This window comes from Cheilinus undulatus, linkage group 16 (genome assembly GCF_018320785.1).
Source record: "Cheilinus undulatus linkage group 16, ASM1832078v1, whole genome shotgun sequence".
In the NCBI taxonomy this organism is placed as follows: domain Eukaryota; kingdom Metazoa; phylum Chordata; class Actinopteri; order Labriformes; family Labridae; genus Cheilinus; species Cheilinus undulatus.
In genome coordinates, this window is record NC_054880.1 from 35,205,387 (window position 1) to 35,233,201 (window position 27,815).

Consider the following 27,815-nt stretch of genomic DNA (forward strand, 5'->3'; position numbering starts at 1 on the left):
ATTAAAAGAAAATTATCGCTATGATGTAGGAGAGCCAGCATGTAATGTCCTCATATGTGCATATTTTGTATCCGAATCTATTAGTTTCTTTAAAAAATTAATCAGTCTTTGGCATATATCAGTCTCTCTATGAACCTTCTCTATATTAAGACATTTTAAGTACATTTGAATGATATATTAGACAGGCTGAAGTATTTTACTGCATAAACCGGAAGTGTAGTTCCATACCTTTTCTAGCTTCACAGCATGATAAAACTTCTAAAGAAGTTGGGATGACCGTGAGGCAAACTTCAGCCTGTTTTCGACAGCTGTGGCTAAGTGACGTTTTAAAATAATGACACTTTGGGAGAGTTAGCATGCGTTTATATAGCAGCAACGTTACTTTTTAGCACGGAAAAAACAGCCTCGACGAAGTAGAGGAAGGGGTTTCTGATTTGACCCAGATTACTTTTAAGGGGGGGACTACTGGTAGCCCAAAGGTGAGCTCGTATTAGTGAGCTATCGACGGCTAATCCGATGGGAAAAGGGTAATCCGAGGGTGTTAATCTGTTCACACTTCTTTTAAACGCTCTCGGGGAAAGTCCAGCAAACGGAGGAGTGTCCTGACGTTACTCCAACGGTCGAGTTTTTTAAGGTTCCGCTAAACAAGTGAGGAAAATCTAACAACTTTGGGTAAAAACTGAACATTAGGTCGGGATAGTAACGTCTAGAAGCATGCAGAGAAAACTAAAAGCCGACCAATGGAAACTGGAGCAGGCTGGGGAAGTAGAAAGGGCCACTTCTTCTTCAGCAGGAGGTGTCAGAGGAGTGCAGCTCCTCTGGGCATGAAACCTCAACCCTTTTTTTTTTCTCTCACCGGGGTAAGGAAGCGACACGATGGCAGTGTGCAGGAGAAGAAGCCAACCCAAGCTACTGTTCCTCATCTTTGGAGTGACTCTGGTGGGATATCTCATACTTTCCAGACACAACTCCAGGGATGACGCGACCATTACGTTTGAACGGGAGGCCCCCAGAGGAAGACCGTTAGGGAATGACGAGCTTAAAAAGCCCGTCTACGAGAAGCCTCCGCTGGATCTGAACGCCCTGGGTGAAATGGGGAGAGCTGTCAGGCTCAATCTGAAAGGAGATGCGAAAAGAGAGGAGGAGGAACACATCAAAAAGCATCAAATTAACACTGTTGTCAGTGATAGAATATCGCTGCACCGCAGGCTGCCTGAAAAATGGAACCCACTGTAAGTAACTAAATGAGATATGTCAACCAGGGAACCCCTTATTATCACTCTATAGATGAAACTGTTTCTATAATTCCACTCGCAGTGTCACCTTTCATGATGTCAAGTACTTAAATGCTATATAATGGCTTTTGTCGTGTCTGGATCTGTTTTATCGTGTTTGCTGCTGATTTGTCAAACAAGATTAAGCTCAAGCAACCACCATTTGCCAGATCATCATTGTGCAGGTTAAAACCAGTCTAAGCGCCTTCCTTTGTCTCTATAACACCTCTAATTAAGATGTCTCTCAGCCAAGAGTGGAGCAAGGACATTGCTGTAGAAAATGATCCAGATACAGGGCATCAAAAAAAAAAAAAAAAAAAGAATAATGTACATTTTTCCTTGCTTCAGAAAGTTACATTATCATAAATTCTAGATTCATCTTATAAAGACTGAAACATTCCGTGCCATCTCAGTTTTATTACTGATGATTGCGGCTTACAGAAAAAAATCTATCTCATAGTGCTACAATATTGTGGAAATTACCAATTTGCAAAAGTTGCCAGAGCCTTTATTTAGGGATGCATGATGTTGGGGTTTTGCTGATATCTGATATGCCGATATTTACTTATTAATTCTAGCCAATACCAATATTGATGCAGATATTTAAATGTAGCTCATACCTAAATCTTTAGCCCTTAAAACATACTTCAAAGTGTGAGGAGTAGTGATGAATAAAGACAAAGACCTCAGCTGAGGTAGATCCTCTGGTCCAGACTAAAACTTCACTAATTTATTGGTTCATATGGCCATATTTACAGCTCACGAAGGCAGATTTTATTGCCAAAATATTGATTGTAAACATCAGCAGAAATCTTCTTATCTGCCGATACGGATATCAAGCCGATAATATTGTGCATCCCTATGTCTGTTCTCTCGCTCTGGCTCAATACACACAACCACAATCATGGGGAAGTCTGCTGACTTGATGAATGCTCAGACGACAATCATTGTTATCCTTCACAAGAAGAAGGGTAAGCCACGGAAGGTCACTGCTGAAAGGACAGGCTGTTCTCAGAGTGCATAAGCAAAGCATATTCACAGAGGGTAAACCACATAGGTCATTGGTGAAAGGCCAGGCTGTTCTCAGAGGATGTATCAAAGCATATTCTTGGGAAGTTGTCTAGAAGGGAAAAGTGTGTTAGAAAAGGAGCACAAGCAACAGGGATGAGCTCAACCTTCAGAGGATTGTCAGACAAAGCAGATTCAAGAACTCAGGGGAGCTTCACAAGGAGTGGACTGAGACTGGTGTCAGTGGATCAGAAGCCACCATACAGACTGGTCCAGGAAATGGACTACAAGTGTTGTGTCCTTAGTGTTAAGTGTTAAACTCCTGAGATAATGGATTTTTTTTGTATTGTTATGAGCTGTAAGCTGTAATCATCAGCATTAGAACAAAAGAAGTCATGAAATATGTCACTTGTGTGAGATGCATTTAGAATATATGGAAGTTTCACTTCTTTAACTGAATCACAGGAAAAGTGAAGTTTTTCATAATATTCAAATGTATTGAGCTGCACCTGTAGCTTTATTATATCATAACTAATTTGACTCACAAAGCCAAAGAGATGCGTACATATTCTTTAGAAGTATAAACCAAGACTACCCTTTTCTCTACCTTTCAAACTGACTTGAATTTTCCCCGTAGTAATCTGCTGTGACAGTTTTAGGCCTGTTGCATGTTTTTCTAGGCAGGGGAAACATATAAAAAAATGCTGTTCCTTGTTTTGGTTTGTCTGTAGTAATACATCTCTTTGTAATTTGTGACCAGGCAGGCTGTGCTTGTTTTGTTTTTTTTTTTGTTTTTGTTTTTGTTTTTTAACACAGCTCAGGTTAACAGACAGGAGGAATGGGAAAGTCTTCAGGCAGTTATGAGCTGGTCAGGTGGTTTCATGAGTAGCATATCACTGTGTAGACTAAAAGTGTTCTCGTTTCATTACAGCTGCAGGGAGCTGGCGTATGACTACCTGTCCCTGCCTACCACCTCTGTGGTCATCACCTTCTACAACGAGGCCTGGTCAACCCTCCTGAGGACGGTCCACAGCGTGCTGGAGACGTCCCCTGACATCCTACTGAAGGAGGTGGTGCTGGTGGATGACTTTAGCGACAGAGGTATCCATGAAACCGACATGCTGATGGACAGGCAGAGGGGACATGTAGGCAGGCAGGCAGCCGAGCTCAGCAGATTGACAGTCAGGATGGACAGAGAGGTTGACACACAAGGAGGCATATGCTGGCAGGTGGCAGCCTGAGAGAAATCAGGGAGGAGGGACTGACATGTTTGCAATTAGGAGAGTATTAGAGGTACAGGGAGGTAATGAAAGGCGTTGAAACCAAGATTTAGACAAAGGGGAACTTGATACACATTCAGATAGACTCACTCTGATGATACAAGCTTCTTGCATTGGCCAGAATACTAATTAATAACGGTACACTGCATGGATGGTACATTTTGCAAGAACAGCACTACTCATAAGACAACTCAGCTCCCCTTCTTTTCAAGACTGATGTTTTTTTAAATGACTGACTTGATTTTAAAGAAAAATAATTTATTTGTAAGTAATGCAAATAAAATGCATGGCTTTTAGCAAGAGAGATTTTTGTTCTTAAAGGTGATGTATCATACTCCCTTTTTCTACCCGCAGCACAGTCCACTTGTGGTCCAAATGAAGCGTCTGTGCTGTGCTCCGGTCAAAATGTGATATCTATCACCAGAGGAGGTTTATTGCCATGTACAGTGCTTATAAAAATATTCACTTTCTTGGATGTTTAACCCATTGATGGATTTTATAGATCAATCACGATCCATATAATTTGGAATGACAAAAAAGGCATTTTTAATGTCATAAGAAAAGGGATTTCTACAAAGTAATGTCTATTTAATAAAAGTATGAAATGTTAAACTAAATGATGGCATAAATATTCAATTGACGCTGCAATTTGACTCCATTCTTCTTTGCAAAACTGCTTAAGCTCAGTCAGGTTGCACAGGGATCAGGAGTGAACAGCCCTTTTCTAGTCTAGCAACAAATTCTTTCTTGGATTGAGTTCTGGTCTTTGACTCGGCCACTCCAGAACATTCCTCTTGTTGTCTTTTAAACAATTTCTGTGTAGCTTTCTCTGTTTACTTGGCTCAATGTCTTGCTGGCAGATAAATCTTCTCCCATGCTGTAATTCTTTTGCAGACTGAATAAGGTTGTCCCCCTATTTTTCTGCATTTCATTGCATTCATTTTACCCTTTACCTTTACAACTTAAAGGTTGTAATTCTTTTTGTCAAAAAGCCAAATTATATTGACCATGATTGATTTTAAAAATCAATAAAAGGGTGAACCATCCAAGGGGGTGAATACTTTTCTAGGTACTGTATAAACCCACTCTTAACTGCTTTTCTCAGAAGTTCACTTTTGGTATTTGCTCCTTTTGAAATACAAATAATCCTTCTCATCCTGCTCCTCTTCTGTGGAAGTGTTGACACAAGAACAGCTGAATGCTTCTGTAACTGTGGTTGAAGATACCAGGGGAGTGGCAGGTATCATTGTAGGGACTCACCAGGATTCTGAAAAGACTTCTAAGCTAGGTGCACTGTGCCATTTCATGCAACTCTACAACAGTCTAGGTGGGATGTCGGCTCACACTGCTTGACTGGATCATTACGATGCACAGTAATCATACAGGATTTATGTGCTCATACTGTACTGCAGCTCCCTGATGGCAGTGCACAACCTGAGTGCTCAGACTGCATGAATAAAGTCTGAGCAAATTGTAGTTCAGTGGAGTTTCTTTTGAAGAGTCTCCCTGATGGATATTGAAGCCATTTCTATGGTCCCATTTGCATGACTCAAATACAGCAATAAAATGCTCTCCTGTACACACATGAACAGCATTGCCAGCAAACACAGCTAGTAGCTAAATAATAACAAATATTATGTCTCGGCTAGGATTCTGCAGGTAGGCTTATTTTTCTGCTTGTTTATTTCCTTTTTTTTAGTTGGGGAAGGAAAATCAAAAAGTTGTTCCTGCTGTTTTCACAGTGACTTTAGTAAGGGTTGACCGATATTGGTTTTTCACAAGATCATTTATTGGGCATTTGAACAATAATGGATATTTGGAATCAATATGCATTTTATATGTTTGTAAGTTTAGGTAAATAAAATATAAAGGTAAATTAGCACTATCTCTATTAACATGAGAAACAGCACAGAGCAACACATCAGCAGGAAATAATGCCATACACTCTGTGTGTCAGTGCCACCCAGTCCTCAGTGTTGACTGGCTGACTGTTGTGTGACATCAAGCCAGTTGGATAGTGTTGTGTGCAGGACATTAGGTGACACTGCAGGGGCTGAAAACAAAGCCGGAGGGGAAGATGCACCTTGCAGTGGAGCTAAAGTAGCGCACATTTGAAGTCACTGATTTTGGCTGATTATTAGTCAAATAAAATGCCAATAAGGATAATCAGCTTAATGCTTGATATTGGCATCAATACTCCCCTAGGCAGATGGTTGGTCTACCCCTAGATTTAAGATAATGTCAGTTCTGACAAGTTATGCCCCGAAGTGTGAGTTTGTGCAGCTGTACAACCCAAATATCAAATATGCTAGAAATTAATTTCACCAGTCAGGAGTAGCTGATCTGGCCATAGTTGGATGTTGTGTCCCCTGTTACAATACACAACAAACGACTCATTAATCATGACCAGGCTGAGAGTTGACTGGAGATCGCATTGTGTGCACCCAGCTTTAGATTTCATGTTTGTTGTCAACCAAAGAAAAGCAGTTTCAGCAGTCAGAACGGCTGTAAATACTATTGACAAAGGAGGATAGTGGACAGAATCGGACACAGGGATGAGAGAGCTGGGTAGAGACATGCAGGAAAGTGCCACAAGCCGGATTCAAACCTGGGCAGACTGCTTACATGGGGTGTGCCTTCTACCACTAGGCCACCTATGCCCCAATAACTCCTCCTCATTTGTCTGTTTACCTTCACCTACTACCTACCGCACTGCAGCTGGGATTTACAACTGGCCTCAGTCATGAGTAGCAGACTCTTAACGGATAAGCAGCTCCAAGTATACTGGCATCTGAAGATTTAGACTATAAATACAAGATGACCCCTTTTATTCCTCAAGGGTGTGTCTAGAAGAACACTCCATCTGATGTTCAGGCTAAAAAGACTATGCTAAGAATGAATGTGACTAGCCATGACAGCTGAAAGGAGTTCTAACCTTAAGGCACCTAACCATAAAAATTAAGCACACCTGCCTCTCCCTTTTTCCTTGAACTGGCTGCAATTACGTTAATTGTTAATTGTGGTTAACATGAAGATCAACCAGTTAGGCTATTATTATATTGCAACAGCTTTTGTTTAAGGGGAGGAGATAGACAAAACAAAAACAAGCCAGTCTTAGTAAGAGTTGAGAGGATGTGCAAAGTACCAGATTAAATTATGTTATTCTGCTTCATTGTTTCATTTTCTACAGAACATCTTAAAGAGCCATTGGAGAGGTATCTTGCAGGTCTGAAAAAGGTGCGTCTCATCCGCACAACCAAGAGGGAGGGCTTGGTGCGGGCCCGGGTACTAGGGGCATCCATTACCAAGGGTGACGTGCTGACTTTCCTGGACTGTCACTGTGAATGTCATGAAGACTGGTTAGAGCCGCTCCTCTACAGGTTAGAGAGCTACAAAGAGGAGAGCATGAGAACTCTTTAAGTACTTTTTCTTAAAGTGTGACCTTGTGCTTTTAAAGACACTTTTTATCCCTGCTGAAGTGTAATTGTGTGAGGTATTGAATCTCTACCAGCCCTGCTAAAGGACTGCTATTATAAATCTTATCCAGCGAGTGCACCAATAAAAGAGACTTTTGATTTCTTTCTCTTGTTCTTGAGAAATCTCGATACACTTCATGTCTTTTCCTCTCTAGGATCAAAGAAAATCCATCGTCCGTGGTGTGTCCTGTCATTGACGTGATCGACTGGAACACTTTTGAGTACATGGGGAATCCTGGAGAACCTCAGATCGGGGGGTTCGATTGGAGGTTGGCCTTTACCTGGCACTCTGTCCCTGAGCATGAACAGAGACGCCGTCGATCTGCCACTGATGTCATCAGGTGAGTATGTAGATGTAGCGTTTTCAACATGAAGTTCACAAAATAGGTCTTAAACTAATATTTGTACCACAAGTTATCACATATCAATCATAAGACAGTGATGGGATTCCTCAGGATTTATCTGACATTTAGAGTTTTCTGACCTGAAAAAAGGACAAGTTATTCATGTTTCCCACACATACAGTGCCTATAAAAGGTATTGACCCCTTTGGATGTTTTACCCTTTTATTGATTACAAAATAACATCAATTTAATGAAAATATGTGAGGTTCAATAAGCGTCTGCATAAATATTTACCCCCTTTGAAGTCGCACATCTGGACACTGCAATTTGACTCCATTCTTCTTTGATAAACTGCTCAATATCTGTCAGGTTGCACAGGGATCGGGCGTGAACAGCCCTTTCCTAGTCCAGACCCAAATTCTCCATTGGACTGAGGTCTGGGCTTCGACTCAGCTACTCCAGAACATCCCCCTTGTTGTCTTTAAACCATTTCTGTGTGGATTTCTCTGTATGCTTCAGGTCATTGTCTTTCTGGAAAATAAATCAACTCCAAAAGCTGTAGTTCTCTTGCAGACTGAATAAGATTGTGCTCCTATGGTTGCAGCATTCATTTTGTTAGCTCATTAACTACGACGACGATAACTTTTCGTTCAACATACTTTTTTAATGACCCCCTTGTTCTACTTTACAAACAGTGGTCACAACAACTTCTCCTTCCTGACAGAGTGCCCCCTTTGTCCCATAATCAGAATAGGATATACCACTTAACAAACTCCCCTAATCAGAATAGGATATACCACTTAACAAACTCCTCTTACTCTTTAAAGAAAAAGATCTAAAACATTTCAAAAGAGCCACACATTACTGTTCCCTAAATAATAAACAGATGAACATCAATTTAAAGCTCTAACTTTAATAACAATCACTTGTGGGGGGAGAAGTCTGTGTTGTTTAGTCCATTTCGCCTTTAAGTAGCCATACACCTTCACGGAGAGCCTTCAGCAGAGTGAGTGCAGAGGTCCCCTTTTTTGTTAAACAGTCTGCAAGCTGCTCCTTTGTGGTGGACCACATGACACGTTGGACAACATTTGAGTGGATGAGCTCTTTGATGCTGCTGATTTCTAGGCGGAGTCTTTTCTCTGTGACTGATTTGGTGGATTTGATAGCATCCAGTAGAGAGTGATTATCTGTTACACACACAATGGGCAAGCTTTTTCGTGTGCAGTCACCTGTGGTAAGCTCTGAGAAAAGTGTGGTTAAGAAAACAGCACTGTCAATGCCATCTTCAAGTGCAAAAGTCTCTCCAGCCAGTGTATTGCGAACAACTCTCCTGATTCTCTTCGACTGCCAGGATAGAGGTGAGAACCTTCCGTTGTCTCCCCTCAGCAAGATGAGGTGTCTACCTTGAGTCCCTCCATCAGGAAGATTTCCCATTGATGAGTCACTAAACACAACTAGTTTTAGAGAGCTATCGTCTCCTAGGTGCTGAAACCTCAAGGTCACTTCTTCTGATTTCAGTTTTCTGATACCTTGCACAGTGCAAGGTCTGAACAGTAGCATGCTTTGTACCGGATGCCAACATGGAGATGTCACACATCATGTCTGGCCTGCTCTGTCTTGCCACCCACAGTATTTGGCCTGTCTTTGACTTGAGCATCTCAGTTTCGGTTTCTGTCAAAGGTGCCTCTCTCTCTGTTGCTCTTGTGGGGTCCACAGGAATCGGCTAAAGATTCTTAATGTACATATTTTGCTGTACTTGTATCTCATCCTTCAGAGAGTCAGTCTCCATTCCAATATAACCGAAGCTGCTGTTTTCTTCACGTTCAACCTGGAAAACAACTTTCAAGTGAGGGATGACTGTTATGGAGAATTTCTTTGTACCAGCCCAAATAAAGTCATCCACGTGACAAGCAAGAACCCCCATCACATTACAGGGGTCATCCAGCCAATAGAACACTGCTGGATCAACTTTTGACACAGTGGCTCCCAACTTCAGCATGGTGTCTTTTACTCTGTTATACCAATACAGAGAAGCATCTGCAAGGCCATAAACACACTTTTTTAACTTCCATAGGTAGCCCTGCCTTTGGGCTTCTTGGGGAGGCCTGATGTACACAATTCGAGTCAATTCTTTACCTTGTAGAAAGGCTGCTTTAATGTCCATGGAGTTTAGCTGCCACTCCTTTTGGCATATTACAGTCATTATCAGTTTCAGGGACTCTGAGGCACAGGTAGGTGAGTCTTTTTGGAGCCCCTCGGTATTCATCTCTTCAAAGCCTCTTGCAACTAACCTAGCTTTGGGTACAACACCATCAGATGTTTCCTTGAGTGTGCACACCCACCTTGTAGAGATGCATTTCTGGCCTTCATCCCTCACCTCTTCAAACACCTCATTCTTTTTCCAGTTGTTGAGTTCAGTACGTTTGGCAGCCATGAACACGTCATCATTTACTGCAAGTATTTCATCTTTTTGGTTATCAATGCACAACTCTGCCTGCTCAGTTGTAACAACCTGAAGATCACTCACTTGTTTCAGGTTAGCCGATCCTGTTGTCCCAGCAATTTCCTCAGGATCTGTGTATTGAAGATTGTACCAATCTTTGTGTGTTCCTGTTGCTTTTCCTGCTCTGCTGAGGATTTTTCCAGTGTGCATTTGGCCACTATCACTGTCTGTGAAAGTCACTACTTGTCCAGCTTTCAGCTTCAGGCTTGAAGATGTTTTCATTGGAGGTGTTAGTATTGTATCAGAGGCTCCATGCTGATCCCCTCTTGGTTGTTCTGTTTCCTGAGAAGGTTCACTGCTTTCCTCTTCACCAAGGGGTTCATTATTTGCAGTAGTTTTCTACTGACTGTCATTTTCAGTATCAGTATTATCACTGAGTTCAGTTCCTGGTAGAGAATTCTGATTTTCAGTCCTCTCTGTCTGATTGTCCACATCATTCAGCATTTCTTAGGGAGCATCTGCCTTACGAAGCCTGGAGTGATGAACTCGGACATAGGTTCCCCCATGCCGCACAAATATTACCGCTCCATCTTGGCCGATGACTACACCGGGACCTTTCCATTCAGTACAATTTATCTGCTTGTAGTAGACTTTGTCCTCTGTGTTGTACTGATCCTCCATAGGCCGTAGCTGTTTACAGAGGGCCCTTCTGATCCTGTCAAAACCGTGTGTGCTTCGTGTTGACGATCTTTTTCCTCTTTTAAGAACACTGAGTCCACTTTCGTAAACAGTTTATTTATTCCATCATCCTTGTTTAAGTCCTCCGTGGCTATTTCCAGTGCGCTGTCCCTCGCTCGTCCCATTAGCGACAGTGCTACTGCTAACGCCTGCGTCTTCTTATCTAAGTCTGTGACTAGCTTCCGAACTTCGACCTTATTTTTCCAGCTTTCGTAGGACTTTTTCTCGTCAAATGGTGGTGGAACTTTATAATTGCCAGCGGCCATCCTCTGCTACTAATGTTAGCTCATTAACTACGACGACGACGACTTTTCATTCAACATACTTTTTTAATGACCCCCTTGTTCTACTTTACAAACAGTGGTCACAACAACTTCTCCTTTCTGACAGAGCGCCCCCTTTGTCTCATAATCAGAATAGGATATACCACTTAACACATTTTACCCTCTACCTTGACAGAGCTCCTGGGCCGGCTGCCAAGAAGCATCCCCACTGCATGATGCTGCCACCACTGTGCTACATAGTGAGGATGGTGTGGTGATGTGCAGTGCAATGTGACCACACCATCCTCACATTTGGGGGAAAACAAGTCTCACATAGAGTGGTGGTAGGTTGGAAAACATTGGTAACAATGCGATTAAAAGCCACTGGCCATTGGATTTTGGTTCTCAATAACTGTTTATTTGTAAGGTTTTCATATTTTAAGCTTTTAAATCGCTAGTGACCAAATCTTTCCCTGTAGTTCATTTTTAATGAATGTTTTCCCCCTGAAAGGAGAGGGACAGGCATTGTTTGGGCAAAGTACCTGGATGATTTGCTCTTATCCATATTGATTGACCAGTGGCTGGACCTTCCAGACACAGGTATTTTTATGCTACAATCACTAAGACACAGCCACTGCACTCAGGTGATCACATTTCACTTATTGTGAGACTACTAGTACCAATTGGCTGGACCTCTGTTGAATTAGGTCAGTCATCTTAATGGGGGAGGATATTTATGCAGTCACCTATTTTATATAACATATTTTGGAGGGTTTTTATGTTTTGTGTTTTTTGGGGTCAAAAAAGCCAAATTATATTGACCATAATTCATTTATAAAATTAGCAGAAAGGTAAAACTTCCAAGGGGGTGAATAATTTTAGAGGTACTGTGCTGTGTGGGACAACAGGCACATTTACACATGCTGTGGCTCAAGCATATTTGTCAACAAGTTTGCATTAATTATCATTAAAAGACTCCACACCCTATTCCGTATGTATGAACACGTAGCCTGTGATTCATGCTCTGCAGGTGATCACAGAGAGATGTCTGCTTGTCTTAATGGGTGTTTGCAGCTGATTGCTGCCGGTGTTATTCTGCACTCTTTTTATTTTGCTTGGTCATTAATAGAAGAGCATCCCCACACTGCTTCCCTTTAGCAGCTATAACAGCTTCCACTCTTCTCTGGAGGCTTTCCTTAAGATTTTGGAGTGTTTCTGTGGGAATTTGTGCTCACTCATTCCACTTCTGAAGAGCATTTATGAGGTCAGCACTGTCGTTGGATGGGAAGGCCTGGCTCACAATCTCCATTCCAGTTCATCCCAAAGCTGCTTGATTGGAGTTGTTGTCAGGGCTCTGTGCAGGTCAGTCAAGTTCTTTCACACTGAACTCATCAAACCATGTCTTTATAGTCCTTGCTTTGTGCACTGGGGCACAGTCATGTTGGAATAGAAAAGGGCCTTCCATAAACTGTTGCCACACAGTTGGAAGCATAGCATTGTCCAAAATGTCTTGGTATGCTGAAGCATTCAGATTGTCCTTCACTAGAGATAAGCGGCCTAGCCCAAACGCTTAAAATCAACCCTATACTATTATCCCTCCGCCACCAACCTTCACAGTTGGCACAGTGCAGTCAGGCAGGTACAGTTTTCCCAGCATCTGCCAAACTGACTGTTCCACATTCCAGTGTTGGTGTACTTTATACCACTCCATCCGACTCTTGGCATTGGACTTGGTGATGTAAGGCTTGCTTGCAGCTGCTCAGAAACCCATTTAATGGCAGAGTTAATCAGTATTCCATAAGATTTTTTTCTTTTTGTGTTTCTTTTGTGTTTGGGGATGGTTCCTGTTTTTCTGTCAGTTGCTGATCACATCCCTTATAAGATAGCATCTATTCTTTCTCCTCAGGTCTCCCACTATGGCAGGTGGTCTATTTGCCGTAGGCAGGAATTACTTCCTTCACCTGGGGACCTATGACACTGGCATGGAGGTTTGGGGGGGAGAAAACCTGGAATTTTCCTTCAGGGTAAATAAAAACATGTAAACTAATTTGCATATTAATGTATTCTAAATAAAGTCCTTGCTCTCTGAAAATTTTGCACAATTTGGCTCCATGTTTACTTGATATTGGCATAGCTTTTCACACCAGCGCTTAACATGCCAACAGATCTGTTTCACATTTATCTAGAGCCACATCATTTGACGCCTTGAAAACCACAGCGGAAGAATTCTTACTAAACAGCCAGTGGGGAAAAGGCAAAGATCCTGATATTTTAATTGAACCAAAGAATTAAAAATATCCCGCAGCAAATCCCCAAAGGGAAGGAACCAAAGATATTTCCAGTAAAAAAAAAAAAAAAAAAAACCTTTTCTGTTTCCAAGCTCAAACAACAAAGCTGTGCTTTGTTTTGCCAGACTGAGTGATTAAATCATGACTAACACTAACCAAATCCTCATGGTTGTGCGGCGTTTTTAATGTCTTTTAGATTTGGCAGTGTGGAGGCAGCTTGGAGGTCCACCCATGCTCCCATGTGGGTCATGTGTTCCCCAAAGGGGCCCCTTACTCACGAGTTAAAGCTCTTGCAAACTGTGTGAGAGCTGCAGAGGTCTGGATGGATGACTACAAACACATCTACTACCACCGGAACCCCCACGCTAAGCAGGTGAGTCATCAGAGATAGTAAATATGTGTGCATGTGTATGTGCAGAATTGATCAAACACACTGAAATACATTTTAAAGCAAGTGATGACTCCATGATCTGTTTTCTATAATGCAGTATTTTTTTTTAACCAACAGCTGCAGTCATCACGACACTGTAAGACTGATTAGTCATTTGATTTTACACAGTGTAAACACTCTCAGTCTGAAATACACAGAAGCACAAAAACCACACACTTCTTTCTCCACAAACTACACATACACACCGACTGCACCCCCACTGTGATGTAAAAGCTCCCCTGATTAAGTGACGCTCGGGATACATGAGCAGCAGACACCCGAGGTGATGGGTGTCAGGGCGTTCCGGTGTGCGATTACCACCTTTCCGTGTCTGTTGCTGCCAACGGGTGTCACCCACCTGTTCTCGATTAGGGTGAGAGCAGTGCTAACCCGTGGGGTGCCCTTCCTTTGTGTACGTATGCGTGTATGTTAGCATGGAAAGGACCAGGCTGTTGTGCGACAATGTAGTTAAGAGGAGAAGCTCTCTAAACACAGATCAGGTGGCGCTCATCTCCATGAGAGGAGGCAGCGCTGCCAATCTCGCTGCAGCATGCCAGACTTCACATAAGCCTCATTTTAGGAATCTGAACCAGGCAGTAGAAACCTTGGTGTGCAGACAGATTTTGCTCTGTGTGCAGATATTTACAACCTCTGTAGCTGTTTTAGCCATTAGTTTGCCAAGATATTCTTTACAGACTCTGAATAGTTCTCTCGGAGTGATAAAAGCATTTTGTCCCTTCAGATCTCTTATTTTCTTCACTAGAGACAAACACAGTTGGTGAAAGAATTTGATTATATGCACGTATCTATTGATGGCTGCTTTGAGAATTTACTTTGGGTGTTTGAAAAAAAATTGGGGCTGGTGCAATTGTGGATGTCTAGCACTGCCTGGTTTTTCAATATCCTGGCAGTTAATGTGAGTTAATTCTTGGTTAGTCATTATACTTTGGCATCAATTACAGCCTCCAGTCTTTTTGAAATGATGCAACAATCTTTGCACACCTGGACTGGGGACCGTCTGTGGTATTCATAGTATTAATTGACTTTATCACTTTACTGTGCTCCATACAACTTTCCCTCAACCCTGTTTATCTCCCAGTCCCTGCTGCTGAAAAGCACTCCCACAGCATGATGCTGCCACCACCCTGCTTCACTGTTGAGATGCTAGTGGGCAGGTGATGAGCGGTGCCTGGTTTCCTGCAGACATAACATTTAGAATTAAGGCCAAACAGTTCAGTCTTGGTTTCGTCAGACCAGAGAATCTTGTTTCTCACAGTCTAAGAGTCCTCCAAGTGCTTTGTTGAAAACTCAAAGTGGACTTTCATGTGTTTTGCACTGAGGAGAGACTTCTGTCCAGCCACTCTGCCATTAAGCTCAGATCAGTGGAGGGCTTCAGTGATGGCTGCCCTTCTTGAACTTTGAACAGGATCTCCAAAGCTCAGTCAGTGATCATTGGGTTCTTGATTACCTCTCCTACTAAGGCCTTTCTCCCTGGATTGCTCAGTTTGGCTTGGCGACCAACTCTGAGCTCTTCAGGCAGTTTCTTTGACCTCATGGCTTGTTTTTTGCTCTAGTATGCATTGTCAGCTGTGAGGTCTTCTATGGAGAAGTGTGTGCCTTCCTAAATCATATCAAATTAGTTTAATTTACCACAGGTGGACTCCAATCAAGCTGTAAAAAAAAGCTCAGCAAAGATTCAGAGAAATGGGAGGAACCTGAGCTAATAGCCAAGATTGCTGCAAAGAGTCTGAATACTTATGTAAATGTGATATTTTGTTTATTTCTTTATATAACCCTGAAAAAATGACTACAATTTGGTTTTCACTTTATCATGATGGGGTGCTGAGTGTAGATAAATGAGAGAAAAAATAAATGAAACTGTAGCATCAAGACTGCAACATTACAAAAAGGAAAAACGTGAAGGGGTCTGAATGTACTATATATATGGACATGCATTCAGTGCAGAAAAGTAGTAGAACATAGCTTCAGACATTGATGAGGAAATAAGAACAATCACTGCCAAAACCTCTACATTCGTTTTCCACTTTAAGAAAACCAATGTTCTACTGCTGATACTACATAACCTTTTAAACCAGTAGCCTTAAATTATTTTAAAGTGTTTGTCTTTTAAGATGTGACAAGTTAACCTATTCTTTAATTATTCATTTAATCAAATGTTAAAGATTTTGATCTATTTTTCTACCCGTTTGGCTTGATGATGCCTCTTCAGGTCACAATACTATGTCCATGCCCATGTTTTGTAAAGTCTTCTGATTCAAAAGCATCATTTTTAGGGCAAAAAAGTCTGTCTGTAAGCATGTCTCTGTTGTTTTTAACCCTTCTCTTCTTAGCAGTCAAACCTTATTCAAACCACAAGGAGCTATTAGCGTAAAGCAGCTTATATACTGATATTTGAGCTGTCAAAAGATTAAAATCTCTAATCACCATGAAACGTAGGAATTCTGTTGTTAATCGTGATTAATCGCACCCTTTTTATCTTTTCTAATATTGTGTCATTTTTAGATTTTTCTACTGTCTTAAACTAAAGGTCATTTACTTCCAGTTTAGATACAGACCTACTTTATTGGTAGATTGAAGACTTTAGCATTAACTTGGCCATGGAACAACAACATCACTGTGGCTGCAGGGAGATGCTGCAGTGGCTTAACCAAATTTGTTGAAAGGGACAAAAGAGCATGCAATTAATCAGGATTAAAAATATTAGTGCACTAATTGTAGATCGTATTTAATCGCAGTGCTTTTATGTCAAGCTGCCCTAACTTAATGGCACCTCTCTGGTCTTCTATGCTCTTCAGATTGGCCTCTAGTTGCCCCATAAGCACCTTTAGTGACCTCATTTATCCACATACTAGAACTATAATTGGGCTTTCAGTTACTTCTGATTTTCATTAGTTGGCCTCATTCACTGTGGTGGCACACAAGTCATCCATTGTGGGTCCTTTCTGTTCCTTTCCATTGATAATGCTCTTCCTCCCTTTACAGAATGAACAGATGAAGGGCCAGTTAAAGCTTTGTTTAATTCAAGTTTACCATTATCAATTATCCTGCAATGCTGCTGAGCCTGGGCCCCAGTAGCTCAAACTAGAGCCATTACCTGACTTGTAACTCCCTAATAGTCACTTTCATGTCTATGGAATGACCACAAAGCACTTAAACAAGCATGTGTATTTTTTACAGTTCCTCCAATGTACAAACACAGTCCCGTCTTAAACACCAAGGTGCATCCTCTTGATCTTGTCTGACAAGGATGTAGGAGTGGTCCTGTTTGCTCGTATGTGTATTGAAATGTGATTGTTTTAATGGGAGAACTACGCATACTGTAAGATGCCATTGATTGATAGTATTATTGGTTAAGTTCTGCCTACTGTTGTTTCAAATTCACAGGTATGAAGTTAGAAGGTTGAATCAAAACAGAAAGGTTAGGGTTGACTTTGTGTACTTTGTTTCTAGACGGACTTTGGAGACGTGAGCGAGCGGTTGAAGCTCAAAGAGAGGCTCGGCTGTAAGAGCTTCAAGTGGTATCTAGAAAATATCTACCCGGAAATTCACATCCCAGAGGATCGCCCTGGCATGTTTGGAATGGTAAGAAACACCGCTTGGCCTGGCTGATTCTCAGTAAACGTAATTCAGATCAACACTGACATCCTCTCCCGCATAAGAGCCTCTTTAAGGTTTACTTTATCGATAACCTTAAAATGTGTTGTTTTCTAGCTGAAGAATCAGGGGACAAAGGACTACTGCTTTGACTATAACCCCAAAGATGACCATCCTGATAAAATGTACGGAGAGAGGATCATCCTTTACCCGTGTCACGGCTTGGGTAATAGCCAGGTAATGGAAGTTGGTGGCTTAGCCTTAAATGTGTCTTCATGATCCCTTCAGTTGGTTGTAATACATATGAACATGCTTAATTCAATTTTCTGAAGTACTAGTGTGTCATCAAATACTGTATGCATTTTATATAGGGCTGTCAGCATTTAATTGCTAATCACAGTGGGATTAAGGTCCAAAGTTAACTTTTCTTATCCAAATGGCATTCATCAGAGCTATTTGCCCCTTTAGAGGCAATCTGAACCTTGTAATGAAAAAATATTGGCTTTTTCCCAACTCCCTTTAGCTATTTTGAGCCCCTTTCAATTTTTATCATTTCCTTTCACTGTTAATCTTAACCAAAAGGTTTTTTTCTTTCAAAATAAAAGAAAGAAGTGAAATTCCCTTAGCTGAAGACAGAACAAAACAAAACAAACCAGTGAGGAAATCCATCCATCCATTCTGGGACCCAGGCTGTGTCGTGGTGCAGCAGGCAAAGCAAGTCAGCCCAGACATCCCTCTACCCAGCTCTTCTTACATCAGCTCTTCCTGGGGGATTTTGAGGCATTCTCTGGCCAAGTGAGATATATCCCTTCAGCGCGTCCTGGGTCTGCCCCCGGATCTCCTACTGCTTGGACCCAACCGGAAGACCCCCACAAGAAGGCACCCAGTTGGCAATCAGAAGCCCGAGCCACCTCAACTGGCTCCTTTCGAGGGGAAGGAGCAGCGGCTCTACTTTGAGCTCCCTCTTGATGTCAGACCTCCTCACCCTATCTCTAAGTCTAAGCCCAGACACCCTCCTGAGCAGTCCCATTTTGACCGCTTGAACGCGCAATTTTATTCTTTCATTACCCAGACCTCATGACCATAGCTGGGGGTTGGAACGAAGAGCAACTGGTAAATTGAGAGCTTTGCCTCCTGGCTCAGCTCCCTCTTCACCACAACAGTCTGGTACCACGTCTGCAATGCTGCACCAATCCGCTTGTCAATCCTTCACTCCTTCACTCATGAACAAGTCCCGGAGATACTTGAACTACTTCACCAGGGACAAAGATTCATTCCCCACCTAAAAGGAGCAAGCCATTGTTTTCCAGCGGAGGTTAATTTTCCGAGGTGCTGACCCTCATCCTCGCCGCTTTGCACTCAGCTACAAACTGCCCACATGCCTGCTTGAGGTCCCTGGCTGAAGTAGCCAACAGAACTGCAAGATCTGCAAAAAGCTGAGATACAATTCTGAAGTCCCCAAACCAAAAACCCTCCTCCCCCCAACTGTGCCTCGAGATCCCGTCCATAATAGATGAGGTAGAGGCCAACACCCTCTGGGAATGTGTCCTTTTGGGCTTAGGATGCCAACACAGCTCTCACTTTTGTTATACAGAGACCTGTTGGCTCGTCATCAACAATTTCAAAGCAGCTATCTCCAAAACTTCCAATTAACCTCCAAACATATCCCCCAAATCTACATGAAAATACATCCAAGCAACTCCTCCAAAATATCTAAACAAATTTCCAAAGATTTCCATGAAAATTCCTGAAGCAGGTTGTCCCAACATTTCAAGCAAATTACTGATATGCCATGGGTCATTATCTCAAAAACTCCAATAGCAGTAATTACACCATAGGAAAGCCTATGTCCTCATATGTTTATGCAGGTTCTTAGGAGCATATTGTAACATATTTATATTGTATTGCATGGTATTTTACTGTCCAACGCTTAACACCAGGCTCTTTATTTCTGCAGGAAACACTTGCATCATTCCTTTTCTGGCCCCTTATTACTCTGTGATTTCTGCTTCTTGGATTTCTCCAGTACCTTAACTCTTTACTTATTTTTTGTTAATCCCTTTACTACCAAGAAAGTGTTTCTATTCACCTTAGACAGCAGTTATCGTGATCAGCAGTCATTCATAGCAGTACAATGATCTTCATTCACAGTCCACCAAAAGGTTTTGTGATTGTAATCGTACAAATCTCAGAGCAGTGGCTGCAAAATGATCCTCTTGCCTAGTTGATACAAAGAAGTGTGTTTTCCACCACCTTTATCCTCGGTGGTTGACACAAAGCTCTGTGAAATTTACCACTGTGATTCCAGCAGCCCTCTGTGGGCGCACACTGATGTTGTCTCTGAAGGAAGTTGGCTCAGCAGTGTTTGTGTTTCGGGCCTTAAGGGATTGTTATGCATGTTGCAGGAAAAATATTCACCTCACACTTTGATTCATAGTCTGTGCACACATCAGGAGCCTGTTTGTGTGTGGGTGTACACAAACATGCACACGCATCCCCTCAGAACACTGTGTCCTTTTGCTTTGATGCTGCATATCGCTTTTCCTCTGAGTCACACATATACATGCATACATATGCATGCACGGGTTCTCTGCCACTGACTTAAATGACAATTCTCTGAAGTGTTTTAAAGTTTTCTGTTCATTAGTTCAGGTAAAGTTTAAAAAATGACACTTGATTGATTTTAAATACATTAAATACTTTAGTTTGACACCCTTGTTATCAGCAAACATGACATTTTTGTCTCCTCCTGCAGTTCTTTGAATACACCAGCGATAATGAGATCCGCTTTAACATACGGCAGCCTGTTGGATGTGTCGTGGGTGACAACATTAGCACGTACCTGATGGTCCAGCGTTGTAAAAAGGTGGGGCAACCTGTACCTGAAGACCAGAAATTCGTTCTCCGGTCGGTAAGGAGCATTTTTTGTTGTTACGAGATTTAATCCAACAAAATAAAAAGTATAGTGTTTGTTTGACATAGATTGGCATTCTCTGCTGGAGAAGATAGCATAAAGATCAAGTTAGCTTCACATCTGCTTTTTAGTGCTCATCAAGTTACAGTAAAGCCTACAAGACCCAGTTTGTGCATCTGTATTTGTCCCCCCCCCCCCAATAGGGGTATGCATGTATAATTCTAATGAATTAGATCACATCAAAGAAACCACTCAGCTTTGGATTATTGATTCAGAAGTCAATCACTATGGCAGTGAAGAAGCTACAGAGCATTCAGGTCACACCTGACTAATACTAAAATGTAAATCAGAGTGAATTAGCTAGCTGGGTATTCAGCACACAGTGCCACATGGTGCTTAGCATGTGTTCAGTGCAGGCACACCACACTAATGTCAGCCACACTATCTAAATGTAAATGGAGACAAGAGGGACAGAGTGGTTCCAACAAGTATATTACAAAATTAAAAAGAGATCATGCTTTTTAATCCAAATTCAAGTGTTATTAACCCCCCTCTTCCTAAAGAAGCCTTTGATGGCATTCTCAATTTATCTCTAAGTACAGGAACACAGAAAACATGTTTTTTTTTTTTTTTTTTAAGTCTCTCTAGGTTTACTTCTGTCTGTCTGCACTCCGCAGACTTTTATTTTGAAGAGCTTGACGGAAGTATTGTGTTTAGCATTGAGTTAGCTTAGCTTTGGCTGCCGGAGAATACGACTAGTTTACAGCAGCTTTTCTGACCTCATTTAACATCGCAGCCTGGATCTTTGACTCACTCTGGACTTAGAAAAGAAAGACATAAGTTAAAATAGACTTTTAAACGGTTGTTTATGCCGTTGTAAGAGGAAGAGCTGCAGCGCTGGGCTCTGAGACCAGCCAAAGCAGCTCTTAGCTTGTGTTACAGCCCCAGGCAGGCTGACAGAGACAGCACATTGACTTAGTTGCGTTACAGCCGGCAGACTTTGTGAGGAAAGAACACATGTTTTTGCCTGCTAACTCACACTGAGGCAGATACGATGACATCATTAACAAGCGTTATCGCAATTGGTCGGTAGAGTCCAAATCTCTACCGTAGGCCAAATTCATATCATTTATACCATCTACCGCATATACCGCGCACCCCTAGATCAGGTGTGAACAACTCTTTTGAAGTGCAGCCAAAAATTCTCTATTGGATTGAGGTCTGGGCTTTGACTCCAGAACACCCCCCTTGTTGTATTTAAACCATTTTTGTGTAGCTCTCTCTTTATGCTTCGGCTCATTGTCTTGCTGAAAAAAAGTTCTTCCCCAAAGTCGAAGTACTCTTGCAGACTGAATAAGATTGTCCTCCAGGATTTTCCTATATTTTGCCGCATTCATTTTACCCTCTACCTTTACGAGTTCTACAGGGCTGGCTGCCGAGAAGCACCCCAACAGCATGATGCTCCCACCATTGTGCTTCACAAATTGGGAATGTTGTGTTCATGATTATGTGCAGTGTTTAGTGTTCACCAAACATAGCGTCTTGTCTGATGGCAAAAAGCACTGTTTTTGTTGGCTCATCAGACCAAAAAACTTCTTTCCACTTGACCGTGGAGTCTCTCACATGCCTTTTGGTGAACTCTAGTCCAGATTTAATCTGAGTTTTCTTCAACAGTGTTTTTCTCTTTGCCACTCTCCCATAAAGCTTTGACTGATGAAGAACCCGGGCAACAGTTATTCTATGCAGTCTCTGAAGCTTGTAACTCCTTCAGAGTAGTCATAGGTGTCATGGTAGCCTCTCTCACTAGTCTCTGTCTTGCACGCTCACTCAGTTTGTGAGGACGGCCTGATCTAGGCAGATTTATACATGTGCCATGTTCCTTCCATTTCTTGAGGATGGATTTAACTGAATCCTGGGGAATGTTTAGGGCCTTGAAAATGTTTTTGCATCCATCCTCTGACATACTTTTCAATAACATTTTCTCTGAGTTGTTTGGAGGGTTGTTTTTTCTTCATGGCGTAATTGTGGCCAGGAATACTGACTAACTAGTGACTGAACCTTCTAGATACGTAACTTTGTAAAAATATGTTTTCACTTTGATGTATAGGAGTTTTTTGTATTTTTTGTATTTTTTAGTGAAAAAGCAAAATGATATTGACCTTGATTGACTTATAAAAAGGTATCAGTAAAAGGTAAAACATCCAAGGGGCTGAATACTTTTCACTCCCGCTGGTCAGCTTTGACAGTTTAGTATTATTATGTGCCCAAGCACACTTGTGTATGTACTTTGTTCAATACAGTAGGTAGTGGTATGCAGGAAGCTGTTTTTTTTTCCTTTGTTTTCCTTTTTTTAATCCAAGCACTAGTACAAATTGTCAAGAAAGAAAAGAGCCTTTTTAATCAGGAAGACTGTCTATCATCCTGTCACCAGCCCTCAGCTTCAACAAGAAAGTGTTTCATTTTGTTAATGTTTAAAGACCCAGCTCTGGTCGCCTTATAAATGAATCACAGTAATTTCCTATCTGAGCACATTATTTAAACCTCTCTCGAAATTCAAATACAATATGACAGTACCAAAATAAATGAACTAATGACTTGGGTTCTACACAACAAAACCAGCTGAAAAGTCGTAGATTATTTCTAATTGAAAGAATCATGTAAATGAGTCAACAGTTGATTTATAAATCAAACTGAATACGGATTTCCATGATGTGAGACAGTCTAAAATATCCTCCCATTTTTTGACGGTAGCAGAAGGCACATTTACTTTAGATAAATGAAAACAGTAGATATCTGGGTTAATCTTTTTTTGTTTTGTCACTGTTTCTAGTATTTCATAGCTGGCTGGCTGACTAACAACTTAGAATTTAATTATTATTTTTTCGGTTTAGGGGCATTTTGAGAGCTGAAACCCAATGGTTAAATGATTGGAGAGAACAAGTAGAGCTGTACACGTCAATGAATTGGTTATAGCTCATAAGTTTTCCCTCTTCATTAACACGGTCAATTATATACAAAACACTATTTTTGAAAAGGCTCCTACAAAATAAAAAGGCTTCCCTTCAATTGTAGTATTAAACAGAACGCAGTAGAATTAACCCAGCTAACGTGCTGTAAGACCTCGTTACTGCCCTCTAGAGGGTTGAACTGAAAACACAGACAACTTTGACTCACCTCTTTAAGAAACACGGATGAGTTTCTACGCTTATTTAACTAATCCCCTGTAACAAGACTGAATTTCAAAAAGGGGTAACGCCTTTTGTGAAACAGTGAAGGATTACTTTCCAATAACCTGGATGAAAACTATCCTTTTTGAAGAAAGGACAGTAGAATCTCTCTGTAGAAGAGTGAGCCAGAACAGTATTTCTTAAGTTGATAATTAGCACTGTAGTTTGTTGTTTTAGAGAAAATAGTGGCCTCATGTTAACAAATCAGCATTTTAGTGTTTTATTGGAAAAACACCAATTGATAAACATAGTAATTCTAATATTAAACAACAAAAATAAAAATATAAATATAAATATAAAATATTTTATAAAGACAATATCAAGAAAAATGAATTTAAACATGGGCTGCATTTTTACAGAATTAATGATTAGCAGATAGTTAAAAGACAAGGAGATTTTTTTTCCTTTTTAAAACAGGATGTAAAATGCTAACTTAGAAGGAAATGACCTGCCCCAGTCCTGTACAATATGAAAATCTTGCATGTAACATGAATTTGTATATCCAATTCAAATGATCAAATATCCTGTTTTACCTGGCCTTTAAAACTTCAAGAGAGCTTTAAAGTCACACTCTCCACTCAAAGTGATTGTAATGTAAAATGTGGCTTTGTTTTCATGCTTTCACCTGACAAAAATTGCCCAGGATGACGTCACATTGCAGGTTTGTCCAAACTATGGCCTGGGGGCCAATTGTGGCCCACAGCCCATTTCTGAATAGCCCTTGAAAAATTCTTTAAATTAAATAAAATATGGCCCTAAATAGAGCCGGACACTGGTACCAGACTGTATTATTGTTCTTAATTTCAGCACAAGGCAGTGCTACCATGCTCACACTGTAAACAAACATTTTTACAACACATTTTAATGCCATTTTTTAAGGACGAAATTGAGACACTATAATATTAACATATTGGAAACCAAAATAGTAAAGATATCATGATTTATAATGCCCTAAAGCACCAATTATGTTCCGTGGGCGGAGCCAAAATCCTTAAAATGGTTGACTATTTGCCTTATCAGCCATCAACTAGCCGTTTAAGCATACCCAACCACTGAGCATATCTTAACCTACATTAGATAGGTTTTACTTACTTTAGTATCAACGTGAGGTTTATAAAACTGGTCCCACCATCCTTTTATATTTGTGTTTGTGACCCCCAATGGAAAAAGTTTGGTAGTATTCTGTGTAATACTTGCTGTGATCAAATGAACTCTACTGTTGTAAAACACTAGTCCAGTTCACTGATATCTGGTCCACCAAGCCCCCCCAGCCCCAAAACTTCCATGCACCCCACCCTTGTTTTAACAGGAGTTTAACCTGACAAAAGAAAGTTATCCTGCTTTTCAATTGTTAAACTGTTGAGAATGAGCTCAGGACACCGGCTAAAATGTGTTATAAATATTACCACATGGCATATTTAAAGATTAGAGGCAAAAAATATGCCAGAATTCATCAAATTTGGGCATTTATGACCTAAAATGTATTCCCTCTATACTACTAGATGTTTCAGAAAACCCTTGAGTTTTGGGAGGTTGTTCTAAAAAATACTTCAAAGAGTTTTTGTTCGGCGTCCTTAGGTCTAAATGGGTTCAAAATTCTTAAATATGATTTTTTTAAGTGTGTAGGAACCCTATGTTCACTAAACACAAAAGAAATCAGCACATAGGAAAACTGTTGAAACATTTTTTCACTGTGGGAGGCCCCCAAAATCTAGGCTACACATTATAAACTTAATTCTGAATTTTACATTAAGTATCATGGGGATTAACATGCACATCGCTGATCTGCTCCATAACAGTGATATTGACTTTTTAATGCTGTATTTTTTCTGTCTGTTCACAGGACGGGGTGCTGTACCATGTGGCGAGCGACAAGTGTGTTCAGGCGTCAGAAAAAGCAGTCAATGGGGTCCAAGTACCCTCACTCCAACCCTGCTCTGGCACCCCACTCCAAAAGTGGCTTTTCAAAGAGAGGTCATAATGATTTCAACAAAGTAAAAACACACTGGTTTATTTTTCATTCAGGTTTCAACATCCTGAGGAGGGATTTAGAGGATGGAGGATCTAGATTTTGTCTTTAAGGGAGGAGGAAATTTCCTCCAAACTTCGAATTTTGTGCCAGCTTGGTTAAATGGACCAATAATGAAATACTTTGTAAATATATATTTGGGGATTTTCTTTCCTTGGAAGCTGTTGCTGGAAGACAGGAATATAGTATGTACACTTTTTTATTAGAAAAACATGCTGAATTTCATTGGAAACCAGCATGTGTGATACTCTTTTTTCCATTTTCTTTCTTTGAAACTTGTGCAATCTCTCAGAATAAGACTGTGCCAGGTTCATGCGCTCCTACAAAGATCCTGAACCATGTGCAGTAAGTGGCTGACATCTCAGAGATTCACAGAGCCACAGAATGTTTACTTCTCCTCCTCTAGAGGGGGCTAACACTCCTTTATGCAGGCTTTCCCTCCTTTCACTGTTCTCTCTATTTGTCTGTGGAAAGTGGGACGAATCTTAATGTGTTTTGTAAAGAATATTTCAGGAGCGCTCGCTCCTCTTATGCACAGTGGCTTATAAAAAAAGCCTTAGATCACAGGCATTATGCAAGTACCTCATACCTCTTCAACTTAATCACAGAACTACTGATAACAGCAGAAACTCCAGTCTTATTCCATTCTTCCTCGAGTGAAGTCATTTTGCAATGCAAATTTGACCGAGGTAAAACTAAATGGGTCAGTCTGCAAGTTTTTTACTACTTTTTGTGAGATTTTTTTTCCCTTCTTAGTTATGCTCTTTGAATGATTTTAAACTGCATAGGACTAAACTATAGCCATATTAAGGGATTTACCTCATAGGATGTCAAATATAGATAGTCAAACAATTTCATTTCCTCATAATAATACATTTTTCACAATTCCAGTGCAGACATGTCTCATTTTCATCCATAATTTGGACATTTTCTCTCAATAATGGTTATTTGCAAAAGCTTAAACACTGACATCATTAGTATGAGATCATATTTTCCACTAAAAGCCATGGAAAGTGCCTGACAAAGGAAAAACTCTGCTGTTTTTGTAATGAATGTATATTTTGTCAAACAAGGATGCAGAATTGAGCTGTTCCAACAAAATATCTGCACACTTAGAAAAACGCATGCTCTTCTGTTCACATTCCCGCATGCACAGCCAAGACGGTGATCCCTAGAGTCCCCATGTATTACTCTTGTGGGTTGTGCTGATTGGGCCCGAGACTCTGTTTCCATTCATCAGAACCAGACAACTATAGATCCTTCTATTCGAGCTGCGGTCACTTGTGGCTGTCCCAGAGGCTATGCAGAGTTGCTGAGGGAAACGCAGCGAAGGCGTCGACAGTTGTCGGTGTCTCCAGAGCGCTGGGATGCCAGATGGCCTCCTGATTGATTTTCTGGTCCTCTCCCAATTCTTTATCAGCACCTCTCTTCCTCTCAGTGTCAGAGGTGTGCAGAGGAGGACTTATCTTTTGGACTCTTGCCAGCCAAATCCTCCTCACATGAGCACTTGTAACTCGTGGGCTCTGGGTTTGATTTATGGATTGAAGTCTACGAGAGTACAGTTTTTGACAGCAGAAGGAGATAATGGAGGAGACTGAATGAAGCAATTTGTGACCTCTTCCTTACCATTAACCTTCACAGTCTGTTGGCTCATCTGTCCCGTAGGAGCTCTGTTAGGAATTGATGTTGGTAGATGATCGTGCTGGTATAGATTTTTGCTATTGATTCAGAATGTAAACTCAATAAGATGAATGGATAATGAAAAGGGACCATATTGCTGGCACAGTAGTTAGGTATCAGTATTCCTTTATTTGCCAAATAACAAAAGCATATCATAGATTGTAAAGTTGATGGTAGTGCTGCTACATAATGAGATACAAGACAATCTTAATAGAACAGAGGAGAGTGCACTACTTTAACAGCAATATGGCATACATGTACTATTGAACAAGGTGCAAAATATTGTCGAAAAAGTCGAATCAGACCAAAAGTTAAATGGTAAACATTCCCAACAGTCAAAAAGAACCGTGCTTTGTGATTGTGCATACAGTAGTAAGGGAACCTCTCTCAGGATTGAAAGACTACCTTAAGTGACAAGGTTGAAATGTGCGGCTTCACTTTAGCTGCGTTTCCACCAGGTGGTCCAGTTTGAGAGCGGTTTGGTACGGTAAACCCCAAAATAGTTTGTGTTCCACACACACCAGTACCCTCACTTGGTGGGTGGACTGTAGAAGGTATGCATGTGACGTCACAGGCAGTGTGGGTCTCTCTAGTGAATGAGAGAAATTGGTAGGGAATAAGAAGTAAATAGCTTTATTTCAGCTTGAAAAGTGTTGTCATTTCAATATCGACATCTTAATGATGTTCACCACACTCTTCAGGAACGCTCTCGACATATATTTAACCATTTAATTGCAAAATGGAGATACAGTTTAAGCTGGCAGAGAAGGCTCTGCTCTAAAGATGCTCCCTGGGTAAGTCAAGCA

The 27,815-nt window shown here is 41.0% G+C and overlaps 1 protein-coding gene across 1 annotated transcript; it reads left to right on the forward strand.

Annotated features, from left to right (window-relative positions):
- The first annotated feature begins 280 nt into the window (after positions 1-280).
- Positions 281-27,815, forward strand: galnt12 (UDP-N-acetyl-alpha-D-galactosamine:polypeptide N-acetylgalactosaminyltransferase 12). The gene is made up of 10 exons (XM_041809970.1): positions 281-1,232; positions 3,214-3,383; positions 6,753-6,942; positions 7,194-7,379; positions 12,733-12,850; positions 13,311-13,487; positions 17,016-17,147; positions 17,277-17,396; positions 19,915-20,070; positions 25,144-27,815. Exons 1-10 carry the CDS (start codon positions 877-879, stop codon positions 25,279-25,281), a joined length of 1,743 nt encoding a protein of 580 aa, XP_041665904.1. The 5' UTR covers positions 281-876; the 3' UTR covers positions 25,282-27,815.

What these genes read in the sequence shown, in the direction of transcription:
- galnt12 (XM_041809970.1), top strand. Translation starts at nt 877, where the DNA reads ATGGCAGTGTGCAGGAGAAGAAGCCAACCCAAGCTACTGTTCCTCATC. An exon ending in GGATGACTTTAGCGACAGAG is followed by an intron (nt 3,384 to 6,752) that starts GTATCCATGAAA and finishes CATTTTCTACAG; the next exon opens with AACATCTTAAAGAGCCATTG. An exon ending in TCTGCCACTGATGTCATCAG is followed by an intron (nt 7,380 to 12,732) that starts GTGAGTATGTAG and finishes CTTTCTCCTCAG; the next exon opens with GTCTCCCACTATGGCAGGTG.